Source organism: Camelina sativa, chromosome 2, assembly GCF_030686135.1.
Source record: "Camelina sativa cultivar CO46 ecotype springtype chromosome 2, ASM3068613v1".
Lineage (NCBI taxonomy): Eukaryota > Viridiplantae > Streptophyta > Magnoliopsida > Brassicales > Brassicaceae > Camelina > Camelina sativa.
Genome location: NC_141881.1, coordinates 12229280 through 12251616, shown reverse-complemented (window position 1 = coordinate 12251616; position 22337 = coordinate 12229280). Strand labels below are relative to the sequence as shown.

Genomic DNA, 22337 nt, shown 5'->3' with positions numbered 1-22337 from the left:
ACACTTGTTTTGAGTCTTTTGTTAGGTTCAAGTGTGCTTTTAGAGTCTTTTTAGTCTTGTGTGAGTCTTTACAGGTTCTAGGTGACTTTGGAAGGAATCTGAGCGTTTTGGGGGTGAAAATATGCATCTGGAGCTAAATTGGTTGAAGACTGATCGAGCTAGTCAGCATATGGAATGAGAGCAGAAAAACGTTCCGGATCGACTGATCCTTTCGAGATTGACCATTCTCGTCCCCGACGCAAGTTTTCCTTTTTTGTTTTAAACCGACTTTTAGGGTTTTATTTTGATATTTAAGTTAGAGGCACGGCCTCCAGAGACATAAGTTTTATTTTTCTGAGACTATTTTGTATTGAGAGCAAAAGGGAGAAGATCTCTAATCCTTCTTGACACTTTGGAGAAGATTTCTAACCCCTATTTTCTATTCTTTTGCAATTTAATTATGCTTTCTTCATCTTTGATTTGCTGTTTATGCTTCTCCATGTCTGAGTAGTTTCACTATTGGGTTTAGGGTTTCAGAAGGGTTTATATGATTAATTGATGCTAGATTTGTTAGATTAGGGATTGATCTTATTGTTCTTCATCTATAGTTGTTCTTAATGCTTAAGCTAGATTGATCACCTAGATTAAGATCTTAGGTTTAATTCATCGGGGCACCAAAAGTGTTGTTGAGTTGCTTGAAAAGAACATAGGTGAGCAAGGTGATCCTTAGCCAACGAAAGTTGAAGTTAAGGCACTTTGTGAACAGATCAAACTTGAACTTGTTATTGCTTGCTTGGTTTGCTAGATCCAAACGACGGTTTAGGGTTCAGTGAATTCATTGCATAGATAGTTAATGCTGCGAAAGTAGGTTAGCTTTACAACTGTGATTTGAGTTCTAGAACGGTGTCTAATGCTATCCCAATCCATCATCTAAATTCGTGAATCTGACCCCTAACTGATTCCCTGCACCCAAAGTTTTCCTTTTTGATTTAGAAACAACTTATTTACTTTCCGTTTTTTAATTATTACTTGCTTCACAAACTTCCTCTTTTGTCTTAGCTATATTTAATCTACATAATTTCATAGTGTAATTGTTTGGTCTCTGTGGATTCGATCCTGAAGTGTTACAACGATACCACTAGATCGTGGTGGAGTACACATTAGGTTTTAATTGACCTGTTGATCAATTTGGCGCCGTTGCCGGGGATCGAACGTTGCCTTTGAGATTCTAGATTTAAATTTAGTCTAAGATTTATTGTATTTTTTATTTACTAATTAGTTCTTGTGTTCTTTCTCTTGTGTTTCAGGTGCATGCAAACAAGAAGCCACAAGCCTACTGATTTGCGTAATCTGCGAAACGGAGAGTTAGCACAGCTTGAACGAGAGAACCGAAAAGCAAAAGCCCGGTCAGACACTATGGACGACACAAACAACGCTGAAATTCGTCAACCTAACCCTCAAGAGGTTCTTGTTCCGCCTCCTCCTCATGCACCACAAATACAAGTTCCACAAGGGCAGAATGCGGCTGAGCTGAACCCACCAGCAAGACGAACTACTTTGAGGGACGAAGATGCTCACAACAGGCTATTTGCGAATCGGTCTGCGATTCAACCTCCTGCTCCTGCGACACAAGACTATGAGATCAAGCATAGTCTGATCAATTTGGTCCAGAACCGTGTGTTTAATGGATTAGCATCAGAGAGCCCTCTGGACCATATTGAAGCTTTTGAGAGATTGGCTAGTACGACAAGGTCTAATGGAGTTCCATATGATTATCTCATGTTGACTTTGTTCCAATTCTCTTTAGGAGATAAGGCTTTGAGATGGCTAAATCTTTTGGACCGAGGATCACTTACCACTTGGGCACAGTGTAGAGCACAGTTTCTGAACCACTTCTACACTAAGTCACGATCAGCTATGTTAAGGAGCAAGATCACTACCTTCTCACAAGGTGGTACAGAGTCTTTTTGTGAAGCGTGGGAGAGATTCAAGGAGTATATGAGGGACTGTCCTCATCATGGCTTTTCACAAGAGAATCTTATGAACATCTTCTATGGAGGAATTGACCAGAAGTACCAGATGGCACTCAATACTGCCAGCAGAGGAGATTTTTCTTCTAACACTGCCGCTGAAGCAAACCTCTTGATCGAAAACCTTGCAGCGAGTAACAGCAATCATAGCCATGAGTATGATCGTTCTGTGCGTGTTGTTGGCTCCATGAATACATATGTTATTAAAAGTCTCACTGCCAAGGTGGACCTTCTTTTGAAGAGAGATCAGTAAGCTGTCAACATGTGCGACGGGTAGACAGGTGCGTATCAGCAAGTTGGAGTAAATTCAGGTTTTGAGGGGACAGAGGAGCTGAACTATGTAGGAGGACAAGGGAACTATCAGAATCATGGGTTTAATCAGAATTATCGAAATCATCCTAATCTCTCCTACAGAAGCACTAATGTCGAGAATCCTCAAGATCAGCTGTATCCTCCACATAATCAACAAGGTAACTTCCCACAAGTATTTCTGAACAAAGGTGCTGGATTTAATAGCTCAAATGTCCAAGGATACCACACACCATCTGCAGCTCCACAAGATAACAAACTTGAATTGATGATGCAAGCACTGTTGGAGGGCCATAAGAAAAGTTCTGCTGAGATTAATGTCAAGATTGATAGCATGTTCAATGATTTGAATGGGAAATTTGAGAGGTTGAGTTCACGTGTTGATTCCATTGATAAGAGAGTCTCTGCTATTTCTTCTAGCTCTAAGAACAAAGAGTCATGCAATGCTATAACACTCCATGGTGGGATTGAAGATGGGCTGAGTTGTGTTGTGATCAACTCATGTTTGGATTCCGCAGAGACGGGATCGGTCAATCCTGTGACTAGACCAGCCGATCCCGTCGATGACGCAGAACCAGTTTCACAAAGTCCTAGATCGATCGCTCCACGTCCAGACCAGTCGGTCCCTATTGCAGGTATGGGAAAACCCAACTCAGTTGTTCCTGATGCAGATACCAAGGAATCAATTCTTGCGGAACCAAAGCCCTATAGGCCACAAATTCCTTTTCCAAGAAGACATGAGAAGAAACCTCTTGATGAAAAGAAGTATGGTCGGTACAAAGAAGCTATAAGTGAGTTCATCACTGACATTCCCTTTGCAGAGGCAGTAAAGCATATCTCTTTGTTTAAGAAGGTTTACAATGATGTTGTGGTTGAAGAAAAGGATTTGGTGGAGGTTAAGGCGTTTTTGGCTAGAGAGAAGAGCATTCATGCTCCATCTTTGAAAAGACTACCCAAGTTAGAAGATCCAGGAAAATTTGTTGTTCCATGCTCCATCTTAGGAGTGAACTTTGAGGATTCCCTTTGTGACACTGGATCCAGTGTGAACGTAATGTCTAAGGCTATTGCAGAGAGATTGGAGATTGATGATATGAAGGCTTCTAAGGTCTCACGTTTGCAAATGCTGTCACCGCAACTCCACAAGGCTTCATTAACAATTTAGATGTTCGAGTTGGGAATTGCTTGGTTGCTACTGATTTTCATATTGTGGAAATGAGCAAAGGTTCTGTTATGCCTTTGATTCTTGGGAGACCTTTCCTAGCAACAGTGGGAGCAGTTGTTGACTTGCCTAATAAGAGGATCACTTTCTATAACATTGATGATAAAGTCTTCTACAATGCAATCACTGCAAATAAAGCTATACAACATGGCTCTTGTCTAGTTGTAGAACATGAGAAGGAGGTGGATGTCGTGATATTGGGAGAGAATGGTGATAAGAATGAGGTCAACGAAGTCCTGGATGGAGACACTCATTCTTCTAAGAAGAGTTCTAAGAAGGTTAAGAAGAGAGACAAGCCGAAGATAGAGAGAGTAATACCAGATCTTCACATAACCTTGGTACCCCAGAGATATGTTAGAGACACCATTGAGTACAAGGTGAAGTGTAAAGGAATATCTCGGCCTTTCTCTAAAGTTAAAGCCATCCTCACTCCAGAGTGTAAAGAAAAAGGCCAAGAAGCAGTGGATGGTATGTTGAAAAAGGTTCTGGAGCTTAAGCTGACGAATTGGAGAGCTTGTTCTGGTATGAGTTCTCATCCTCCCATCACTTGACGCCTAAAACCACGGTCAAGCTATAGACCTTAAACAAGCGCTTATGGGAGGCAACCCATGGGGTTTGTGCTGGCTTACCCTTTTCTTTTTATTTGTCTTAGGATTTTGGTTTTGTTTTTAGGATTTATTACGGTGAAATCACGTCCGGTGTTAAGTGTTTTCAGGAACAGGTTCCAAACGTAGAAGATGCAAAAAAAATTTTTGTTCCAGGAGCTTCGGATCGATCGATCCGCCATAAAGATCGACCGATCCCAGTGGTTTTCTGCGGGTGTCTCTTAGTTCAATAATGTTTCAGATCGGTCAATCCCATTCCAAGACTGATTGATCCCCACCCTTGCCAACACCACTCCAACACCAGATGCAAGATCACCGGTTTTTGTTCCTTTTCCTTTCTTTTTCTTTTTCATTTTTCTTATTTTCTTTGTCGGATTCATTCTTTTCTTGGCTTTGCTTTCACACCGGGACGGTGTGAAGTAAGTCCGGGGGAGGGATGTCTCCAAGTTACTAATGTCGTTTTCTTTGATTTCTCTTTTATTTGAGTCATTTATTGAGTCTTAAAAAAAAAAAACAAAAAAAAAAAAAAAAAGATTTGGGAAACTATGATCATTTCTAGGAATCTTTTGCTTTGAACTAACACTCTTATGATTACTTTTGTACCTCTGATTTGGAATGAAGCTTGGAATGAACATGAGCAGGCTCAACTCGCCCCAAAAGACACTCGCCAAGGAGAACACTAAGTTGAACCAGAATTTGTCTCTAGCTTTGACAAGACTTAACCGGATTTAATTTCTTACCTTGGGGCTTGGTATACATCGGACAAGACTCCTCCCTTGAGCCTCACGAGACATGCAACCCCTCACCAGTATGCTTCCCCTCTCTCTTCCCTTCAGTACTCAGTAAAAAAAAAAAAAAAGAAGAAGAGGATATAGGTAATAAAAGAAGTGAACCGAGGGTTGTGCGTAAACCCGTGCATCTTTCGGAGCTCATGGAAACCTGTCCGCAAGAAAAGAGCAAAGGATTGATAAAATAAAATAAAATGATACCCTAGAAAATTAGGGAGAAATCAATCCTTTGGAAGTGAGAAAAGAGAGAGGAAAGGGAGCATAAGAGGAGGTCTTGGGCGATAAGAGGTTGAAGGAGTCAACAGTTCAATGATCGATACTCCCATGGTAAGACCGCACATTTTTACTAATCTGATGTAGAGAGACAACAATGGGGATGCTGAAGGTTCTCTAAGGCCGTGGAGTTCAGAGTAGGGAGTGTTGATCCTAATCATGGGCAAAGTACAAAAAGTAGTTCTTAATTTGATTTGATGAAGAGTGTAAAGAAGAGGTTCCCAAGAATATGTGAGTTTCCACTTTCAAACCTTTTCTCTGTTCTTGAGTTTCTGTCTGTTCTTGCTTGAGGACAAGCAAAGATTCAAGTCCGGGGGAATTGATGTGTCTGCATTTTATAGGGTTTTAACTATAGTTTTTACACTTGTTTTGAGTCTTTTGTTAGGTCCAAGTGTGCTTTTAGAGTCTTTTTAGTCTTGTGTGAGTCTTTACAGGTTCTAGGTGACTTTGGAAGGAATCTGAGCGTTTTGGGGGTGAAAATATGCATCTGGAGCTAAATTGGTTGAAGACTGATCGAGCTAGTCAGCATATGGAATGAGAGCAGAAAAACGTTCCGGATCGACTGATCCTTTCGAGATTGACCATTCTCGTCCCCGACGCAAGTTTTCCTTTTTTGTTTTAAACCGACTTTTAGGGTTTTATTTTGATATTTAAGTTAGAGGCACGGCCTCCAGAGACATAAGTTTTATTTTTCTGAGACTATTTTGTATTGAGAGCAAAAGGGAGAAGATCTCTAATCCTTCTTGACACTTTGGAGAAGATTTCTAAACCCTATTTTCTATTCTTTTGCAATTTAATTATGCTTTCTTCATCTTTGATTTGCTGTTTATGCTTCTCCATGTCTGAGTAGTTTCACTATTGGGTTTAGGGTTTCAGAAGGGTTTATATGATTAATTGATGCTAGATTTGTTAGATTAGGGATTGATCTTATTGTTCTTCATCTATAGTTGTTCTTAATGCTTAAGCTAGATTGATCACCTAGATTAAGATCTTAGGTTTAATTCATCGGGGCACCAAAAGTGTTGTTGAGTTGCTTGAAAAGAACATAGGTGAGCAAGGTGATCCTTAGCCAACGAAAGTTGAAGTTAAGGCACTTTGTGAACAGATCAAACTTGAACTTGTTATTGCTTGCTTGGTTTGCTAGATCCAAACGACGGTTTAGGGTTCAGTGAATTCATTGCATAGATAGTTAATGCTGCGAAAGTAGGTTAGCTTTACAACTGTGATTTGAGTTCTAGAACGGTGTCTAATGCTATCCCAATCCATCATCTAAATTCGTGAATCTGACCCCTAACTGATTCCCTGCACCCAAAGTTTTCCTTTTTGATTTAGAAACAACTTATTTACTTTCCGTTTTTTAATTATTACTTGCTTCACAAACTTCCTCTTTTGTCTTAGCTATATTTAATCTACATAATTTCATAGTGTAATTGTTTGGTCTCTGTGGATTCGATCCTGAAATGTTACAACGATACCACTAGATCGTGGTGGAGTACACATTAGGTTTTAATTGACCTGTTGATCAATTTGGCGCCGTTGCCGGGGATCGAACGTTGCCTTTGAGATTCTAGATTTAAATTTAGTCTAAGATTTATTGTATTTTTTATTTACTAATTAGTTCTTGTGTTCTTTCTCTTGTGTTTCAGGTGCATGCAAACAAGAAGCCACAAGCCTACTGATTTGCGTAATCTGCGAAACGGAGAATTAGCACAGCTTGAACGAGAGAACCGAAAAGCAAAAGCCCGGTCAGACACTATGGACGACACAAACAACGCTGAAATTCGTCAACCTAACCCTCAAGAGGTTCTTGTTCCGCCTCCTCCTCCTGCACCACAAATACAAGTTCCACAAGGGCAGAATGCGGCTGAGCTGAACCCACCAGCTCAGCTCAGCTCAGGCAAAAGTGTTGATTTTTTCTTGTGGAATTGATAGATGCGTCTTCATTAGGGGTTAGATTATCAAAAGGCTTGATTTTTTCTTGTGGAATTGATAGATGCGTCTTCATTAGGGGTTAGATTATCAAAAGGCTTGATTTTTTCTTGTGGAATTGATAGATGCGTCTTCTTTAGGGGTTAGATTATCAAAAGGCTGGATTTTTTCTTGTGGAATTGATAGATGCGTCTTCATTAGGGGTTAGATTATCAAAAGGCTTGATTTTTTCTTGTGGAATTGATGATAGATGCGTCTTCATTAGTTTGATTCTCCTCTTACATTCTCCTTTTGGATTCGTCTTCATAGTTGGATGCGTCTTGATTGTGTTTTCTTTGATTTGCTGCTTTTTGTTACGGATTTGGAAGAAGAAGTTGAGAATTTGTAAGTACTAATCATCAGTTTTTTTTTTCTTTCTTCAGTGAATCTACCATGGAGCAGCAGCAGTTTCTTCAAGTCACCTCTCGTCTCTCAGTGTCTAGGCTTAATCACTTCCTCAATCTCACAAATGCTTGGTCTGTGAATACCTTTCATCATGACAATGGGGACATCATCGAACACCATATGCAGTGGGTACCTGGCTTGGTCTTACCAGTCATTGGTGTTGCCGCTTTTGAGGATGGTGTTGAGGGTGATGGTGCAGCTTTTGAGGGTGATGGTGCAGCTTTTGAGGAGGATGGCGTAGGTAATGATGTTGAGGGTGATGTTGAAGACCTTGGGGAAGTTGTGAACTCCCTACCTGCCCTACCTGAGATCGAGATTGTTGCTGTTGCTCCTCTCAACCTAAACGCTCCACTTATGGCCTTGCAGAACCCACTATTGGCTCCAGCTGTGAATGAGGATGCACCTCATGGATTTGAGGATGGAGCAGCAGGGCAGAACGCTGTAGTGCAGAACGCTGAAGATGGAGCAGAGATTCTTGAGAGGCCACTTAAGCGAAGAAGAAGAAGCATCTGAAGAGATAATGCATTTGAAGCATCTGAAGAATTCATCAGAAGCATCTCGGTTTCTAGAAGAGAAGTATAGAGGAGGTCACTTTCCTTTTATTAGAGTCACTTAAACGAAGAAGAAGAAGCATCTGAAGACATAATACATCTGAAGCATCTCTCGGTTTCTAGAAGAGAAGTATAGAGGAGGCCACTTTCCTTTTATTAGAGTCTCTATTAACAAAGTGTATTAAAAAAAAACAATTAGGTGTATAGAATATTCTTTGTGACTTGTTCGGTCATATCAAACAACAACATGCCTTTTTTGCTGGGAAAGTGGGGAAGTGACCATGTGTCCCACCACTAAGTAGATGCAACAGAAACAGAGTTATAGAATCTTTGGTAAAAAGAGTTCTTTAATCCAAAACGACTTTGGTACTTTGCAATATTTTGTAATGCTTACAGTGCTTCTTTTCTTCAAGTCGTCTAGTTTTTTTTTTTTTTTAAGTCAGACTTTAGTAATGTTTCATTGATCTCTTTCTTATCATCAGGATCTCAGGTTTTGTTGTTGTCTCAAACACACTTGCAAAACCAAACAAAGACAGCTTCAGTGTTTTTTTCAGAAACAATGGTACTTGCAAATATTTTATGAATGTAACCACAAACCATAGAAGACCACAAACATATAATCAAATCAGTGTAGTTATCTATCTAATTTGGGGCTCTTGCTATATTTCCTGTTTTGAAAATTAAGACAGTTCATCGTTTTGCTTTTTTTAGTTTGACAACTCTTAATCTCAACCAAACCGCAAACCTACTTCGACTTGAATTTCTCGCCGAGTTTCCCAACTCTGTCCTTCAACTCTTCTACAGTCTCCTTAGCCTTCACTATAGAGACACTTCTGATCTCATCAACCCTCAAGCTCGTCTGTCTCCACACTTCCTCTGCTTTAGACTTCGTTTTCATTTTCAGGTCTTTGGTTTTGTTCTCCAGTCAGAAGGCTTATTTTCTCAATGATCAAGTAGATTACTTCTCTGGATTTCTCTCCTACATCTTTCGCCATCTTTTTGAGCTTAGCAATCAGACTTCCAGCTCTTTTCATGGTTCCTTCGACAGGATTTTGCTTTCCTACGTTCCGCCAAGTAGATTCCGTTGTTGTCTGTTCATGGAGGTCACTGTCAACAATCACTTTTAGGCCATACTTCTCCCAACGTCCTCTAGCTTCTTTTAGCACTTTTGCTTGTTCTCTTGCTCTTCTCGCTTCATCCTCAGCCCAATCCCTTTAAAACCAAAACTCAAAACCGTAAATGACCTGAAAGAGCTAAACTCTCATATGTTTGACTAGTCACATTTCTCAATATAAAAGCTTTTGAGTGTAACTATTCAATGTAGATCAAAAGAGTACAGCCCATTCCTCGTTTGCTTCTATCTCACTGTGTAAGATTTATTCATGCTCATTTGAATTTGCTTGGAAAAGATAATATATTCTATACCTGGCTGTGGATAAAGCGTTCCTTTCAACTTCAAGCTCGTTTTGCAATCGGAGTATCTCTTGGTTTTCATCCTCCACTTGCTTTTGAAGTCTATCAAACCTCTCTTTCTTCGTACGACATCTCTGCCTTGTTACTCGCAAGGCTTTGAAGCTCATTTCGTATACTCGCAAGAGCCTCCATTTCTGTTTCAATCGATGTGCGTTCCATCTCCAATGCAAGAGTCTCCTCTTCTTTCTCAACTCTAATTCTCGCCAGCTCCGACTTTGCTTCTTCAGCCATTTTCTCCACTGCATCTACTACTTCTTTTTCTCTTAAAAGCTCTTTCTCGAAGCTAGCATTTATATCCTTCTCGACCTGAGCAACCAACGCGTTATGTGCAGAAACCACGTTTTCAGCCATAGCCTCTGCTTCGATACGAGCTAGTTCCTCACCAACTACTTCAAAAGCGTCACCGATTGCAAGAGACACAGCTGTTTGGGCTTTTGTAACCGCTTTAGACGGCTGAAACAATCTGGTACGCCCTAGAGGGACACAAGACTATTAAAAACAAAACGCGGTTGTAAAACTCTGATGATATGATTACTTCAGAGAAGCAAGAATCTCACTCACCGAAAGCAAGTGCTGTTATTCCATGTTCTCCAGCGGATAAGTCAGCTAAAAGGGCAGGCCACGCGTCCGGGAGATTTTGTAGGAGAATCCAGAGTTAGATTTCAGTGTTTGGGCAGAAGACCCTCTATCTGACCCATTTCACAAAGAACAATGGTGCTCACAAGAACCTCTGCTCTGTATGGGACTTTGTTGAAGTCACTCTGTGTCCACGGAGTCCTGTCTCTTAGCCTTGCAACTGTCTGACTGATTGTTCCTTGTTCCACTTGTCCGCTCATCTCTTCAACACAGTCACAGCCGCCACCCTTTAGCCCACGAAGAAACAATCAGGATCAGATTCCAAGTAAATTTAAGAGTACATTGTTGAGGTTTCCGCAGCTTACTATCATTATTACCCTACCTAGACTAGAGAGATATATGAGAATGTTACGCTACTAAAAACAGAAGATGGTATCTGAGGAGAAAATGAGTTGCGGGAGAAGGGAAGAAAGATCCGGGGGTAACCTGTAGAAAGCATGAACAATCTTACCTAGTAGCAACTCTTTTTATCCACAAGTGAGAATAAAGACAGAGGTACCTTACGAGCTAGTAGCAACTCTTCTAACCTTAAAGAAAAGGAACCCGTAAAAAGGTGGGTGATCTTTGGTATCTTCCACATTCAACTCATATCGTTCACAAATAGAAACTACATGAACATATACATATATAAGTAGATTACCTACCTGTTTGAGTGAGAACCGCATGGGATTCACCATCTGAGTCCCAAGAGAATGAGCACAGCTACAGCTGGTCCTCGTGCAAATACAACACCTGGAACCTAACCTAATGGCGTTTTAGCTCTAACATATACGAGTACTAAGTTGTTTGATTGAAACAGATAAAAGAAGTTCCTTTGTCGGAAACCAGTTCGTTTTCCAGACGTATCAACTCCCTCATTCAGAGATATACAACCAATACAAAAACACACACAATCCAGAACAGCAACATTGCCATATTGTAATGTAAAGACGGATTCATGTTATACATAAAGAAGAAACTAGAATTCCCTCGACTCAGTTAAAAAAAAATTGGATTCATGTTAGAAAAGTTGGAGAATGCAAAACCCATTAAGTCACACAAGTTAACAGGACCGAGAGAAGTAGTAAATTTTAAAAAATTTTAAGTTTAGAAATTAACATACAGTATATAAAATAATCAAGAAACAAGGTTAGGGAGCGGGTTAAGCCAGCGTGGGAGCACAAACTGTGAAAAGTAAAGATTATGAACACCGCCGAGATGATGAGCATTGAAATAAATTGAATAGATGGAGTCCATATACTCCTTGCAACCGGTAAGGCTCAAGATGCAACCACCATTGGTAGACTGGTGGTTCTCGCCATCTTCCTCCTTGTGAAGACTAAACCTGTGAGTCCTCAAGTTTAACAAGGCGAGACCATTCTTGTCTCTGCTCCAGAGGTATATGATGTCGGAGTTGAGAGGATGCATCACCACAGGGAAATAATCAGTACCAAACCCGACCAAAGAAGACGAGTTGGTGGTTTTGAGTTCCCACAAGAGATTCCAAGCGGCCAAAGGATCATCATCACAGTAGTTGACCAGCCTCCAAACTCTGATAATACGGCCTCCATTAATAGCATTGAAAACGTTGCAATACACAACAGATCCAGCAGACGTTGTGATAGTTCTCTTGAAACGCTGATGCCGTGCATATAGCTCAATACCGGGAAACGGCATAGCACGACACTCGTGACCACCACCATTGATATCATTATTATATAAATCATAGGATAAAACATAATTTGCGTCCAGATTGGTACCATTCGAGGCAAGCCAGTGAAGAATCCCGTTGAGAGGGACAGAATACTCTAGTCTAGACCAGAACATGGGACGGAGACAACGCACCTCTCGGGTTGTCCACAATCCTGTTTCCGAGGCATACATCATAAAAGTGATATCTTTAGATAAAGATGATGAGGCCAACATCCAGACAACCTTGTAACCCACAACAATACCCTTTTCCATCTTTGTGACAAGTCCAGTGTCGCTGAAAAGTTTATTCTCCTGTAACCTCACGACATCAAAAGGAGAGAGATGTGGAGGCAGAGGGATTCGAACCCATTGTCGCAACAAGGGGTTTCCGACATGATACTCAGGGGCTCCTTCGCTGGTCTCAATGTAAAGCAATACCAATCCATCCGCGCAGCTCAACACCGAAGTTTTTCTCACCGTGGTGGTCTCAGGATCGTAACGCGTGATCGAAGAGCCTATGGAATTCCTAAGTCCCCATCTCTCAGATCCATGGTGTCCAACGATTTCCAGCGACAGTGTTTGGTTCCTTCGGTTCATGATTGACCACGACACGGAGGAGGAGGAGGTCGAGTTTAGAGACTCGTACAGCTCTCGGAAATAGTCGGAATCGATTATCGATTTCCATTCTTTACAAACTGATCTGACTCTCGCGATGCTCCTCAATTGAAATCGAGCAAATATATTTACCAGCGTTTCCTCTAAAAGTTGAACCACGACTCTTTTTTCTCTCCCCATTCTTTAGGTTTCTCAAAGATGGAATGATTCTTTTAAGCCTATCAATACAATATATAGGACTTAAATGGGTTTTTTTTTTGGTCTTTTTCCTTTTCTGTCGCTGCCTAGATTCTCCGGTTAAGGTGGTTTTTTTCTATCTAGCCCTGCGAGTTTGGTTCGATTCAGGTCAATTTATTCCGGTTCTCAGTTATTCTGGAATTTGTAATCTATTCAGAAAATAACCGGATACAAACTTTTATAATTTGTTTCAAAAATAGCGTCTCAAAAAAAAAATTATACTACACTTTGTGACTATTTTGCTAATACGTCACTTATTTGCAACTTTTACAATCTAATATATTAAAGAAGAAGTCGAAAGAACTCACAGTCAATCTCACAAAAATTGACGTCGTTTGCCTTTAATGAAATTATCCTTAAAAAAATTTTGTACAAGTTTTTCTTCTCTATTTAGTTTGTTGAAACGCACCACATTCATCCTCAGACTTAAGATTACTAATTTACCTTTAATGAGATTCAAAACTGAACATTTTTACCCTTCAAATTAATTTAGAAAATTATAAAAGTTTAAATTTCTTAAATATCTAATCTATATAATCGTCAAAATGTGATTTTATAAATTAAACAACCCTAAAACCTAAAATAATGGGCTTTATATAAAACCCAACCAAAATATACCGACTTATTCGAAACCCTAAAATTATAGGTTGTTAACTAATATATAAATAGGTACAACCCTAATCATTCTCCATAATTTCAAAATCTTAAAAAAAGAAAAAAAACCCTAAATTTCTCCCATGTTCTTGAAATTATATATGTATTATAGTCTTGATGATCTTTTATATGGTTCTTCATATTCGTGTTCGTGTTCTAATCATTCATATCCTCTTTCTGTAGTATTTGTTTGGAACACAAGTTCAAACATTACCAAAACTTTGTGTATGGTTTCTTTAGTACTTCTTATATTATATTGTATAGGTTTCTTGATTTATTTAATTTAAAGTTTTGTAAAAACTAATTATACTAATTCTTATGTTTCAGGTGAGTTAGTAGATGGTCCTGATCTTAGTTCTATGTGCCCGCACAAGAAAATTAGGTATTTTATTTTTCTGAATACTTAAAACTTAATTCTTTATACCCTGATGATGCTCATGTTTATAGTTGCAGGAAGGCTTCTGAAGATGCTAATATTAATGATAGATGTTTGGTAATTTTAATAGTAAACTATTATATCATCGTTATTGAATTTTATTCATGTGTTTGTGGCTCTAATTAATAAATATAAATCAATAGGTAGAGGTGGCGAGGACTATTGAACATATTTATTTGAATTCTGCCTCTTCATCGTTGCTAAAAGGTATGTTGGTAAATTAAAAATTCTTTTATTAATATTATAAATATTTCTAATGATTTATTAGAAAAAATTCTAATGAATTAAAATTAAAACATTATTTAGATGAATCTACCGATGATCGTATGGTGAAAAACATGTATTGTTTTAAATTTTATAAGAAATATTATTAATATTATATATTTGATTCAGAAAATCATATTAATATTTTGATTATTGTTGCAGAGAGACTATAAAGGGTGCTAATAATATCCCAACATTTATGGTATATTCTTAAATAAATTATTTTGTTATTGTTTAACATTATCTACTCTTTTTTCTCGAATATAACATCAGTAGTTTGATTAATCAACAAATTAGAGATGCAGGGTCAGCAATACAAAACGTCTTTCGGCTATTGCTCGGTAGTGATTTATGTTAAAAAAGCAGACTTGACCCTAATTCTTTGTTTAAAACATGTTCCAACGTTTGTTACTAATTGCTTATTTTGGTATTAACACGGTAACAATTTGTGTTTAAAAGTCATCCTGATACTAATATTTTTATAAAAACATGATACTAGCGTTTATGATCAATCTCTTTAACCCTATCCCTAATTTTTTGGTATTATCTGCAGAGAAGCTATTAATCGCAAAGAATCTAAGCCGTTTCCTTTCCATTTAAGATACACGGTAATTATCTAAAAAATATTCTCATTAGTTTTTTTCTATTAGATCTAATATATGACATTGTTATTTTTTAAAAATAGACTGCATATGGAAGACGAAATGATGATAATTTAAAGCGAGTACTAATATTTTTATAAAAACATGATACTAGCGTTTATGATCAATCTCTTTAACCCTATCCCTAATTTTTTGGTATTATCTGCAGAGAAGCTATTAATCGCAAAGAATCTAAGCTGTTTCCTTTCCATTTAAGATACACGGTAATTATCTAAAAAATATTCTCATTAGTTTTTTTCTATTAGATCTAATATATGACATTGTTATTTTATGATGATTTAAAGCAAGTAAACTGAATAAATCAAAAAAAGATGATAAGAAAATCGTAATTTTAATTTAAAATATTATTTTATATTTCAAACAAAAACTTTTAATTGTGTTTGGTTTTAATGATAGTGAAGAATTAATTGAAGATAATGTAATTAATTTAATGAAATATTGTAATTAGTCATTGATTGATTAAGGAGATATCTTAGGAATTTTTGTTTAGCCCAAAATATTGGTTTTAAATTTCAATTTAAAATTTAATGATAATGTCATTCCTTGTAAATAAGTAGCAACTCCAAGATTTATTTGTTAAATGTCTCCAAAAATATATATATATATATATATATATATATATATATATATATATATATATTTACCAATAGAGAATCGTCAATATATAACGTTTGAAAGTTGCTACATTGATTTAAACTACTAGATATACTAAGTCACTATAATACCAATTTTTTTCTGAAAATTTTAATGTACTAAATAATTTTTTAAAACTTACATAAGTGTTATATGTAATCAATACAATAAAACTTGAACGTTTCTCTCCAGAGCATAACACCTTAGCGTTTTGGAGAAACATGGAGCTGACACCTAATTTAAAACAACTAGCCAATCAAAATATAACAATTAATATAGCTCAGCTTCATTTTTTTATACATCATATTTCTCCTTTACTTCTTGACACATCACAATAATTTGTCATATGAAACGAATTCACAAAAAAGAAAAGAAAAGAAACGAACGATTGCAAGCAGAGGCTAATCAATGTAAAAAAAATGCTAATCCGGAAACAAAAAAAAAAGCTTAAGACGGATAGAGCTTGAGAGAGATTAATCGGAGACAGAGCAGAAGACTAAGAAAAACCAGAGAGAGATGGATGTTGAGAGAGAAGATGGAGAAGAAATTTATTATACACAAAGTAGAAGATTAAGAAACATGGCTTGAAGCAAAACACATCCCTTAATTCTACTGTTCGATTCTCGGTGGCTATTTCATTTGTGTGAAATTGAGATTAAGGAGTTTTTAAATTTGTTTTGCACTTTTTATATCGTGAATCTGATGTATGGAATTGGTGGGGACCCCTAATTTTGATTATGGGGAAAACTTTGTTCTTTTTGGGTTATTAGGACTTGAATGGTCTGAAAGTAGTCTAAAGTATTTGATTCAGATGCTCAGCGAGTTACGGATTTTGAAGCTTTCACCTCAAATGTACTATGATCTATGTGAGTTTTGTTTCCGTCTTCTGTATTGAATTTATGTTTTTTCCCTATGTGTTTGTGATCTAATTTGATGGTTTTAGATGAGTGGTAGGAACTTGAAACTTTCTTCTTTATGAGCTGGTTCAGCATGCTTGTAACATATTACCACGTTGGTAAGTGACTGATGATATTCCTCTTTCATGTTTGTTCATGTTTTTTGTAAGCTCTTAGTAATCCTTGATTCACTGTTGCGTGGTGGGAACAGTTGGTTCAGGGAATTCTTCTCTGTTAGCTTCTATTCTGTAGGGCAGCCATCATGGATCGAAAACGGTACTGTTCAAGACAACATCTTGTTTGGTCTTCCAATTAGTCAACTCTTGGTTGGATTTTGGGGAACTCGTGGCTGCACATGAGACATCAGCGGAGCTAGAAGAGCAACTTCTTTAGCCCAATAACAACCGCTCCAAACGCTCAAGTCCGTGTACGACCCAATCTTCCTACAAAGGAAGATGAAGAAGAAACTTTCCTAATCTTAGTCCGATATATTAGGAAAGTAAACATATTTTGTAATCTAGGGGAACATATAAATAAAAGTATAGCCCCTCCTTGTAAATCATCCAGCAATTAATACAGAAACCCTAATTATTTATTGCTTTTGAGCGAAACCCTAACTTCTTCCTCAAGAGATCTTAATTCTTTTTTACTTCCTTAGTTTTGATCTAATTTCTTTGAGAGAGTACTTTATTGAATTTGTTTTCCCTTCAAACAAATTCATTATGAGAAACTCAGTTTCTACAGTTTGACACATGCAGAGAAAACCGAAAGAAATGATTTCACGTTTGATACTGAAAAGAAAAATCATATTTTAAATGACAACGTCATGTTATTTAGGATAAGTTTTATTGACATAACACATAAGTAAAACGTTAACATGTAACCTCCTCAAATTAATAGTGGTCTAAAACTCATACATCTATTAGAGGAAAAGCCAGCCCATTAAGGCCCAAGTTGAGTAAAGTCCCGACTCAACAAGGGTTTGAGTGTGTGTATCGTCGTTGCCGCAAGGAGAAGAACTAATGCTAAAGTCCCACCTTTGGTCTGCTCCGTTGATCACCGTAGCCATCGGAGCCATTGCGCATTATCGTTGTTTACCGGAGGCGATCTTTCGTCATCACTTGCTTGTTAGGTAAGGATACCCAACTTATTTATATCTTTTCCTTCTGAAATATCTAGTTTTGATATGTTGGATCCTTGGGTTAAAAACTGGTTTTTTCTTGTGATGAAGAAGAAGTGAAAACTGTGGCAAGTAAGGGTTTTGGAGATTGATAAAAAATCACTAAGGTCTTAAGTTGTTTGTGATAAAATTCCAGGTTCAAGTTGGGGGTTTTTGGAACAGAATTCTGGTCATTAATTAGAAATCTGGACCATATGTACGGTGTTTCTTTTTTTTTTTTTTTTTGCTAAACTGAAATGTACAGTGTTTCTTGACAGAGGAGGTGTCAAAGAAGCTACCAGAACCATCAAAATTGCCAGAAAAAGGTAAATTCTAACAACCACGACGATTGCTTGTTACGCAAGAAATAACTGTGTGTGTCAAAAACAGAAACCCTAATCTGGATTTTGGATACGTTTCTCTCTAAATCTTTGTAGAATTTAATGAAATTAATATTTCGTTATGAGTATAGGTTTCTAAAATTTTTAGTCAATTTTGAAAAAGTATATATTCAAGAGTCTCTCTAGCTATCTCAGTAGATTTTATAATTGATCAGAATTATATAGTACTATCGTTTGATGCACTCATTGCAACAAAACTGTTGCAGAAAGGTTTTAAAAAGGTCAAACTGTGGAGCGATCAAAGATGAGAAAAATCCAGAGAACAATACAGTCTTCAGAGCATATTCCCCTTGATTTAATCATTGAGATATTCTTAAGACTGCCAGCTATATCGATTGTGAGACTTAGCTCCGTCTCCAGGCTCTGGTATTCAATAACCACCACTCCAGGTTTCATCAACTCGGTCGTGACACGGTCAATGTCATCACGGCATTGTGTTATGCTAATCTTCAGAAAAAAGGACAAGCTCTTCTTTTTTGCGTCTCCGCTACACACTGGTCCTAAAGTGGAGAGTTTTCAGTTTACAATCCCCAATAATGATAATATCCGACGCTACGAATCCGTCCACGGCTTGATTTACGTGGAAACTTTTAGACATGTCATGTTTATTAGAAACCCTATCATGAAAAGCTTCTTCACACTACCTAAACTTGATTGCAACCAAGGCAGACCCCAAGCAGGATTTTTGGGTTATGATCCGATCAACGGTAGACACAAAGTACTATGCATTCTTATGGAAGAAAACAAGATTGGGATTCTTACATTGGGAGCTCAAGAATCATGGAGAATACTAACTAGAGGTTTCCCTAGTCATTACTACGTGACAGGTTGTGCGCGATGCATTGATGGAGTTATCTACTATGAAGGTTCTTTTGGTTGTGCTTTGGGCTCAGTGCGTGGGATAATGAGTTTTGATCTCAAATCCGAAAAGTTCAATTTGATTAAACATCCCAAGAAATATCACAAAGGTATATTTTGGGAATCTTTTGAGGGAAGATTAGCTTTGGTAAGTTCCACTCCCTCTGGAGTTGAATTGTGGATTCTGGAGGATGGAGAGAATCACAACCAATGGATATATAAACATTTTCCTTCACCTCATGATTTCAAGAAAAAAAAGTGGAAGTTTATGGGTGTTACTGAGACTGGTGAATTTATTTACACTTCTTACAGAGCTTTTAAGCTTATGATTCTAGATAGGGTTTTATATGAATGGTTCTGTATTATGTATGTTGATCCGAAGAGAAGCAGTATGAGAGAAGTTATGTATGGAGGAATTACAGAAGACGATATTAGGCGACTTGATAAAGTTGGATATGATCTTATGAAAGAGTTTACTCTTATATCATATCACATTGAGATTTGAGAGTTTTCTTCATCGATCATGTCGTTGTAAGAGGTTTTCTTCATTTTTCTTTTCTTACGTTATGCAAAATTTAAAATGATTTTTTCTTTTTAATCTTTGGCTCATTAAATCCCACTGAAGGGATTTTTCTTTTCATGAATTAATAATTGCTTCAAAAATCGTGGTAGTAAAGTATCTGATTTTGAAGAAAATCAACATCACTACAAATTTTAGCTTAGTCTTCTTTTTTTTTTTCGTCTGAATAATTCATTATAAACCAAACCAAAGTTATTTTACAAGGCCTTGAAGCCCACAAGTTAAATCTACCAAAAAATGATAAGGATCGATAACAATCATCAGCGTGTAGGAGAGTCCAAAAAACCATTACCTAACAGTAACGAAACTCTCTTGAAAGAACAAGTCTTGCAGCCATAAAGGATGCCCAACCGCAATATATGATTGTATTCGATGCTCCCTAGTAACGCTTTGAGCGAGAAGAAATGCTCCCTTGTTTGCAATTCTATCCTCTTTGTGAAGTTTCCAAAAGGGTATCTGCTTTAAACCTGCTAGCAATATCTCAGATTGAAATTTATAAGATGGCCAAGTTTCTGGCCTCAAGATCGCTTGTATCAGATCTTTTTCCTCAGCAGCGAAAATGACTCTTGTAATTTTGAGACTTCTGAGACTCTCTAGCGCCCACATCCAACATTCCAATTCCATCTCTTTTTTGGAGTCTATAGAACTGAATGATCTTCTAGAATGCAGTAAAACTTTACCTTCAGAGTTTTGGAGAACCCAAGCGGCTCCTCCCGAACACTTCACTTTATCCCAAGAGAAGGCAATGTTGCATTTTAACCAAAGTCTATTTGGGGGTCTCCAACTTGATCTGATCGGTCTCTGACATGGAGCCTCTTTTTGTGCTTCTTCTTCTTCCACTAGTTGTGCTAGGAACCACTGAGCCGAATCCTCTTTCATTTTCATTACCATCTGAGGTACCAAATAGGCCAATCCTTCGAAGACAAGATTGTTGCGGTTTTTCCAAAGATTCCACATAATCCAAGGGATAGCACGTCTCACATTACCCTCTCCTGGGGCTTTGATTGCTAACCGAAGGATGTAGTAAAAGTTTTGATAGAGGGAGTTTTCACTAAAGCCCGACTCCGGAGATGGAATATCAGAGAGAGCCCAAACCTGTCTAGCGATGGGACAAATAAATAGTAAATGGTTGATTGACTCTCCTTCCAATCCACAAATTTGGCATCTCTGATCTAGAGAGATTCCTCTTGTCAACAGCCTTTCTACTACAGGTAGAGCTCCACTCATTGCTTTCCACATGAAGATCTTTAATTTTGTTGGAGCATGAGAATCCCAGATTAAATCTTTGATAGCGTTCAGGGAAGGTTGCCAAGTTGCCTCTTGAATGGTTTCTGCGTTATGAGCCTGAGCTTCAAGCCAATAGCCAGAGCTAACTGAATATTCACCACTTTTATTGTGCTGCCAACACATGTAATCCGATGAGGAAGCAACAGGTTTTATCTTTCGAATTAGCTCTATATCTCTGGGGAAGAAATGTTCCTGTAAAGCATTTGAATCCCAACCTTTGGTTACCGGATCGATGAGATCTTGCACTTTGAGTTCCAAATCAATCAGAGGGTTCTTCATCAGTGGAGCTCTCATTCTTCCATCCAGAAGCCACTGTCCTGTCCAAACACTAGTGGACACACCATCTCCAATACATAGTCTCAGACCTTTTGACCAAAAGCTCTCGACCAAATAAGATACTTCTCCAAGCATAAGATGGCCTAGCTCCAAGGGTAGCATCAAGAAATTGATCATTTGGGAAATATCTACTCTTCAAGTAAAGAGAGAAGAAGTTGTTTGGATAGTGCAGCAATCTCCAAGCTTGTTTGGCCAACAAAGCTTGATTGAAAACTTCTATATCTTTAAATCCGAGTCCTCCCTGATCTTTAGTTAGGCACAGCTTATTTCAAGAAACCCAGTGGATTTTCTTATGATTCTCCATATTACTCCACCAAAATTCAGACATTGCGCTTGATAGTGTAGAACAAGTAGATTTTGGCAGTTTAAAACAGGACATTGCAAATATTGGCATTGCCATTGCAACTGTTTTGATGAGGACTTTTTTTCCTCCTTGAGAAAGTGTTCTAGCAAACCATCCCAAAAATCTACTCTTCATCCTTTCATGAATATATTCCAGCATATCTGCTTTGGAGCCACTGAAACATTCTGGGAGGCCTAAATAAGAACCCGCTCCTCCTTCATTGGTGATTTTCATCTTGATCTTGATGTGTTCTTTCACCCTTTCGTCGACTTTTACTCCAAAGGTTATGGAAGATTTGTCGAGATTTATTGTTTGTCCTGTTGCTCTTCCATACGCATCCAAGATGTTTTGGAGGGCTTCACATTGACGTTCTTCTGCTTTACACACAAACAGACTGTCATCAGCGAATAGCAGGTGATGAATGGTAGGACCCTGCTCAGAGAATTGTAGACCAGAAATTCTTCCTTCCAATTCCGTTTTATTCAGAAGATGTGTTAATCCTTCGGTGCATAGAACGAATAAGAAAGGACTGAGAGGATCCCCTTGTCTTAATCATCTCTCTGGAATCACCATCCCAAAAGATTGACCATTTACTAAAACTGAATAAGAAACCGTAGTTACACACAACATAACCCAACTGATCCAACGAGGGTGGAAACCCAAAGCTACCAACAAGGCTTGAAGATAGCTCCATTCCACTCTATCAAAGGCTTTTGACATGTCTGTCTTGACAGCCATGAAGTCTTTCGAAATAGATCTCTGAGTTCTCAAACTATGAACAATCTCATGCGCAATGATGATATTATCAGAGATCAGTCTCTCCGGAACAAAAGCAGATTGATTCGGGGAGACTACGTTAGAGAGCAAAGGCTTTAGCCTAGCCACCATGATTTTCGAGATAATCTTGTACATCACTGAGCAGAGGCTGATCGGTCTCATTTCTGACATGAAAGAGGCATTTACCTTCTTAGGGATTAGACACAACTGAGTGTAATTCCATTTTTTGTCAAAAGATCCATCCTTGAAGAAGCTGAGAACCTCCTTTGTGATCTGTTCTCCCACTATATCC

At 38.0% G+C, this 22337-nt stretch overlaps 2 protein-coding genes, 1 non-coding gene and 3 pseudogenes across 7 annotated transcripts; 2 read left to right on the top strand and 4 right to left on the bottom strand.

Annotated features, from left to right (window-relative positions):
• Nucleotides 1–1896: 1896 nt before the first annotated feature.
• Nucleotides 1897–2003, bottom strand: LOC147948496 (small nucleolar RNA R71). The gene has a single exon (XR_015586152.1). It is a non-coding gene; the product is annotated as a small nucleolar RNA R71 (small nucleolar RNA).
• A 4801-nt stretch (nucleotides 2004–6804) lies between these two features.
• LOC104721885 (uncharacterized) lies at nucleotides 6805–8511 on the top strand. Of its 3 annotated transcripts, none has more exons than XM_087482291.1 (2): nucleotides 6805–7006; nucleotides 7555–8511. In XM_087482291.1, the coding sequence occupies exon 2, from the start codon at nucleotides 7565–7567 to the stop codon at nucleotides 8087–8089; it is 525 nt and encodes a 174-aa protein (XP_087338417.1). In that variant the 5' UTR covers nucleotides 6805–7006; nucleotides 7555–7564; the 3' UTR covers nucleotides 8090–8511. The 3 variants fall into 3 exon arrangements, with proteins under 3 accessions (XP_087338417.1, XP_010438268.1, XP_087338407.1); XM_010439966.3 differs by having other exon boundaries at nucleotides 6805–7152; XM_087482281.1 differs by having other exon boundaries at nucleotides 6805–7335.
• Nucleotides 8512–8744: 233 nt separating this feature from the next.
• Nucleotides 8745–10913, bottom strand: LOC104750527 (uncharacterized; annotated as a pseudogene). Its single transcript, XR_015566953.1, has 6 exons — nucleotides 10881–10913; nucleotides 10736–10807; nucleotides 10323–10463; nucleotides 10162–10255; nucleotides 9553–10073; nucleotides 8745–9339 (listed from the first exon to the last, which is right to left on the bottom strand). The product of XR_015566953.1 is annotated as an uncharacterized LOC104750527 (transcript).
• A 384-nt stretch (nucleotides 10914–11297) lies between these two features.
• LOC104721877 (putative F-box protein At3g23950 pseudogene) lies at nucleotides 11298–12721 on the bottom strand (annotated as a pseudogene). Its single transcript, XR_015578527.1, has one exon. The product of XR_015578527.1 is annotated as a putative F-box protein At3g23950 pseudogene (transcript).
• Nucleotides 12722–18099: 5378 nt separating this feature from the next.
• On the top strand, nucleotides 18100–19263 carry LOC104750517 (putative F-box protein At4g09190 pseudogene; annotated as a pseudogene).
• A 327-nt stretch (nucleotides 19264–19590) lies between these two features.
• Nucleotides 19591–21042, bottom strand: LOC147948495 (uncharacterized). The gene has a single exon (XM_087467272.1). It carries the CDS (start codon nucleotides 21040–21042, stop codon nucleotides 19591–19593), a length of 1452 nt encoding a protein of 483 aa, XP_087323398.1.
• Nucleotides 21043–22337: the final 1295 nt, after the last annotated feature.

Excerpts from the sequence above, each read along its gene's own strand:
- LOC147948495 (XM_087467272.1), bottom strand. The coding sequence starts at position 21,042 with ATGATCAATTTCTTGATGCTACCCTTGGAGCTAGGCCATCTTATGCTT.
- LOC104721885 (XM_087482291.1), top strand. The coding sequence starts at position 7,565 with ATGGAGCAGCAGCAGTTTCTTCAAGTCACCTCTCGTCTCTCAGTGTCT.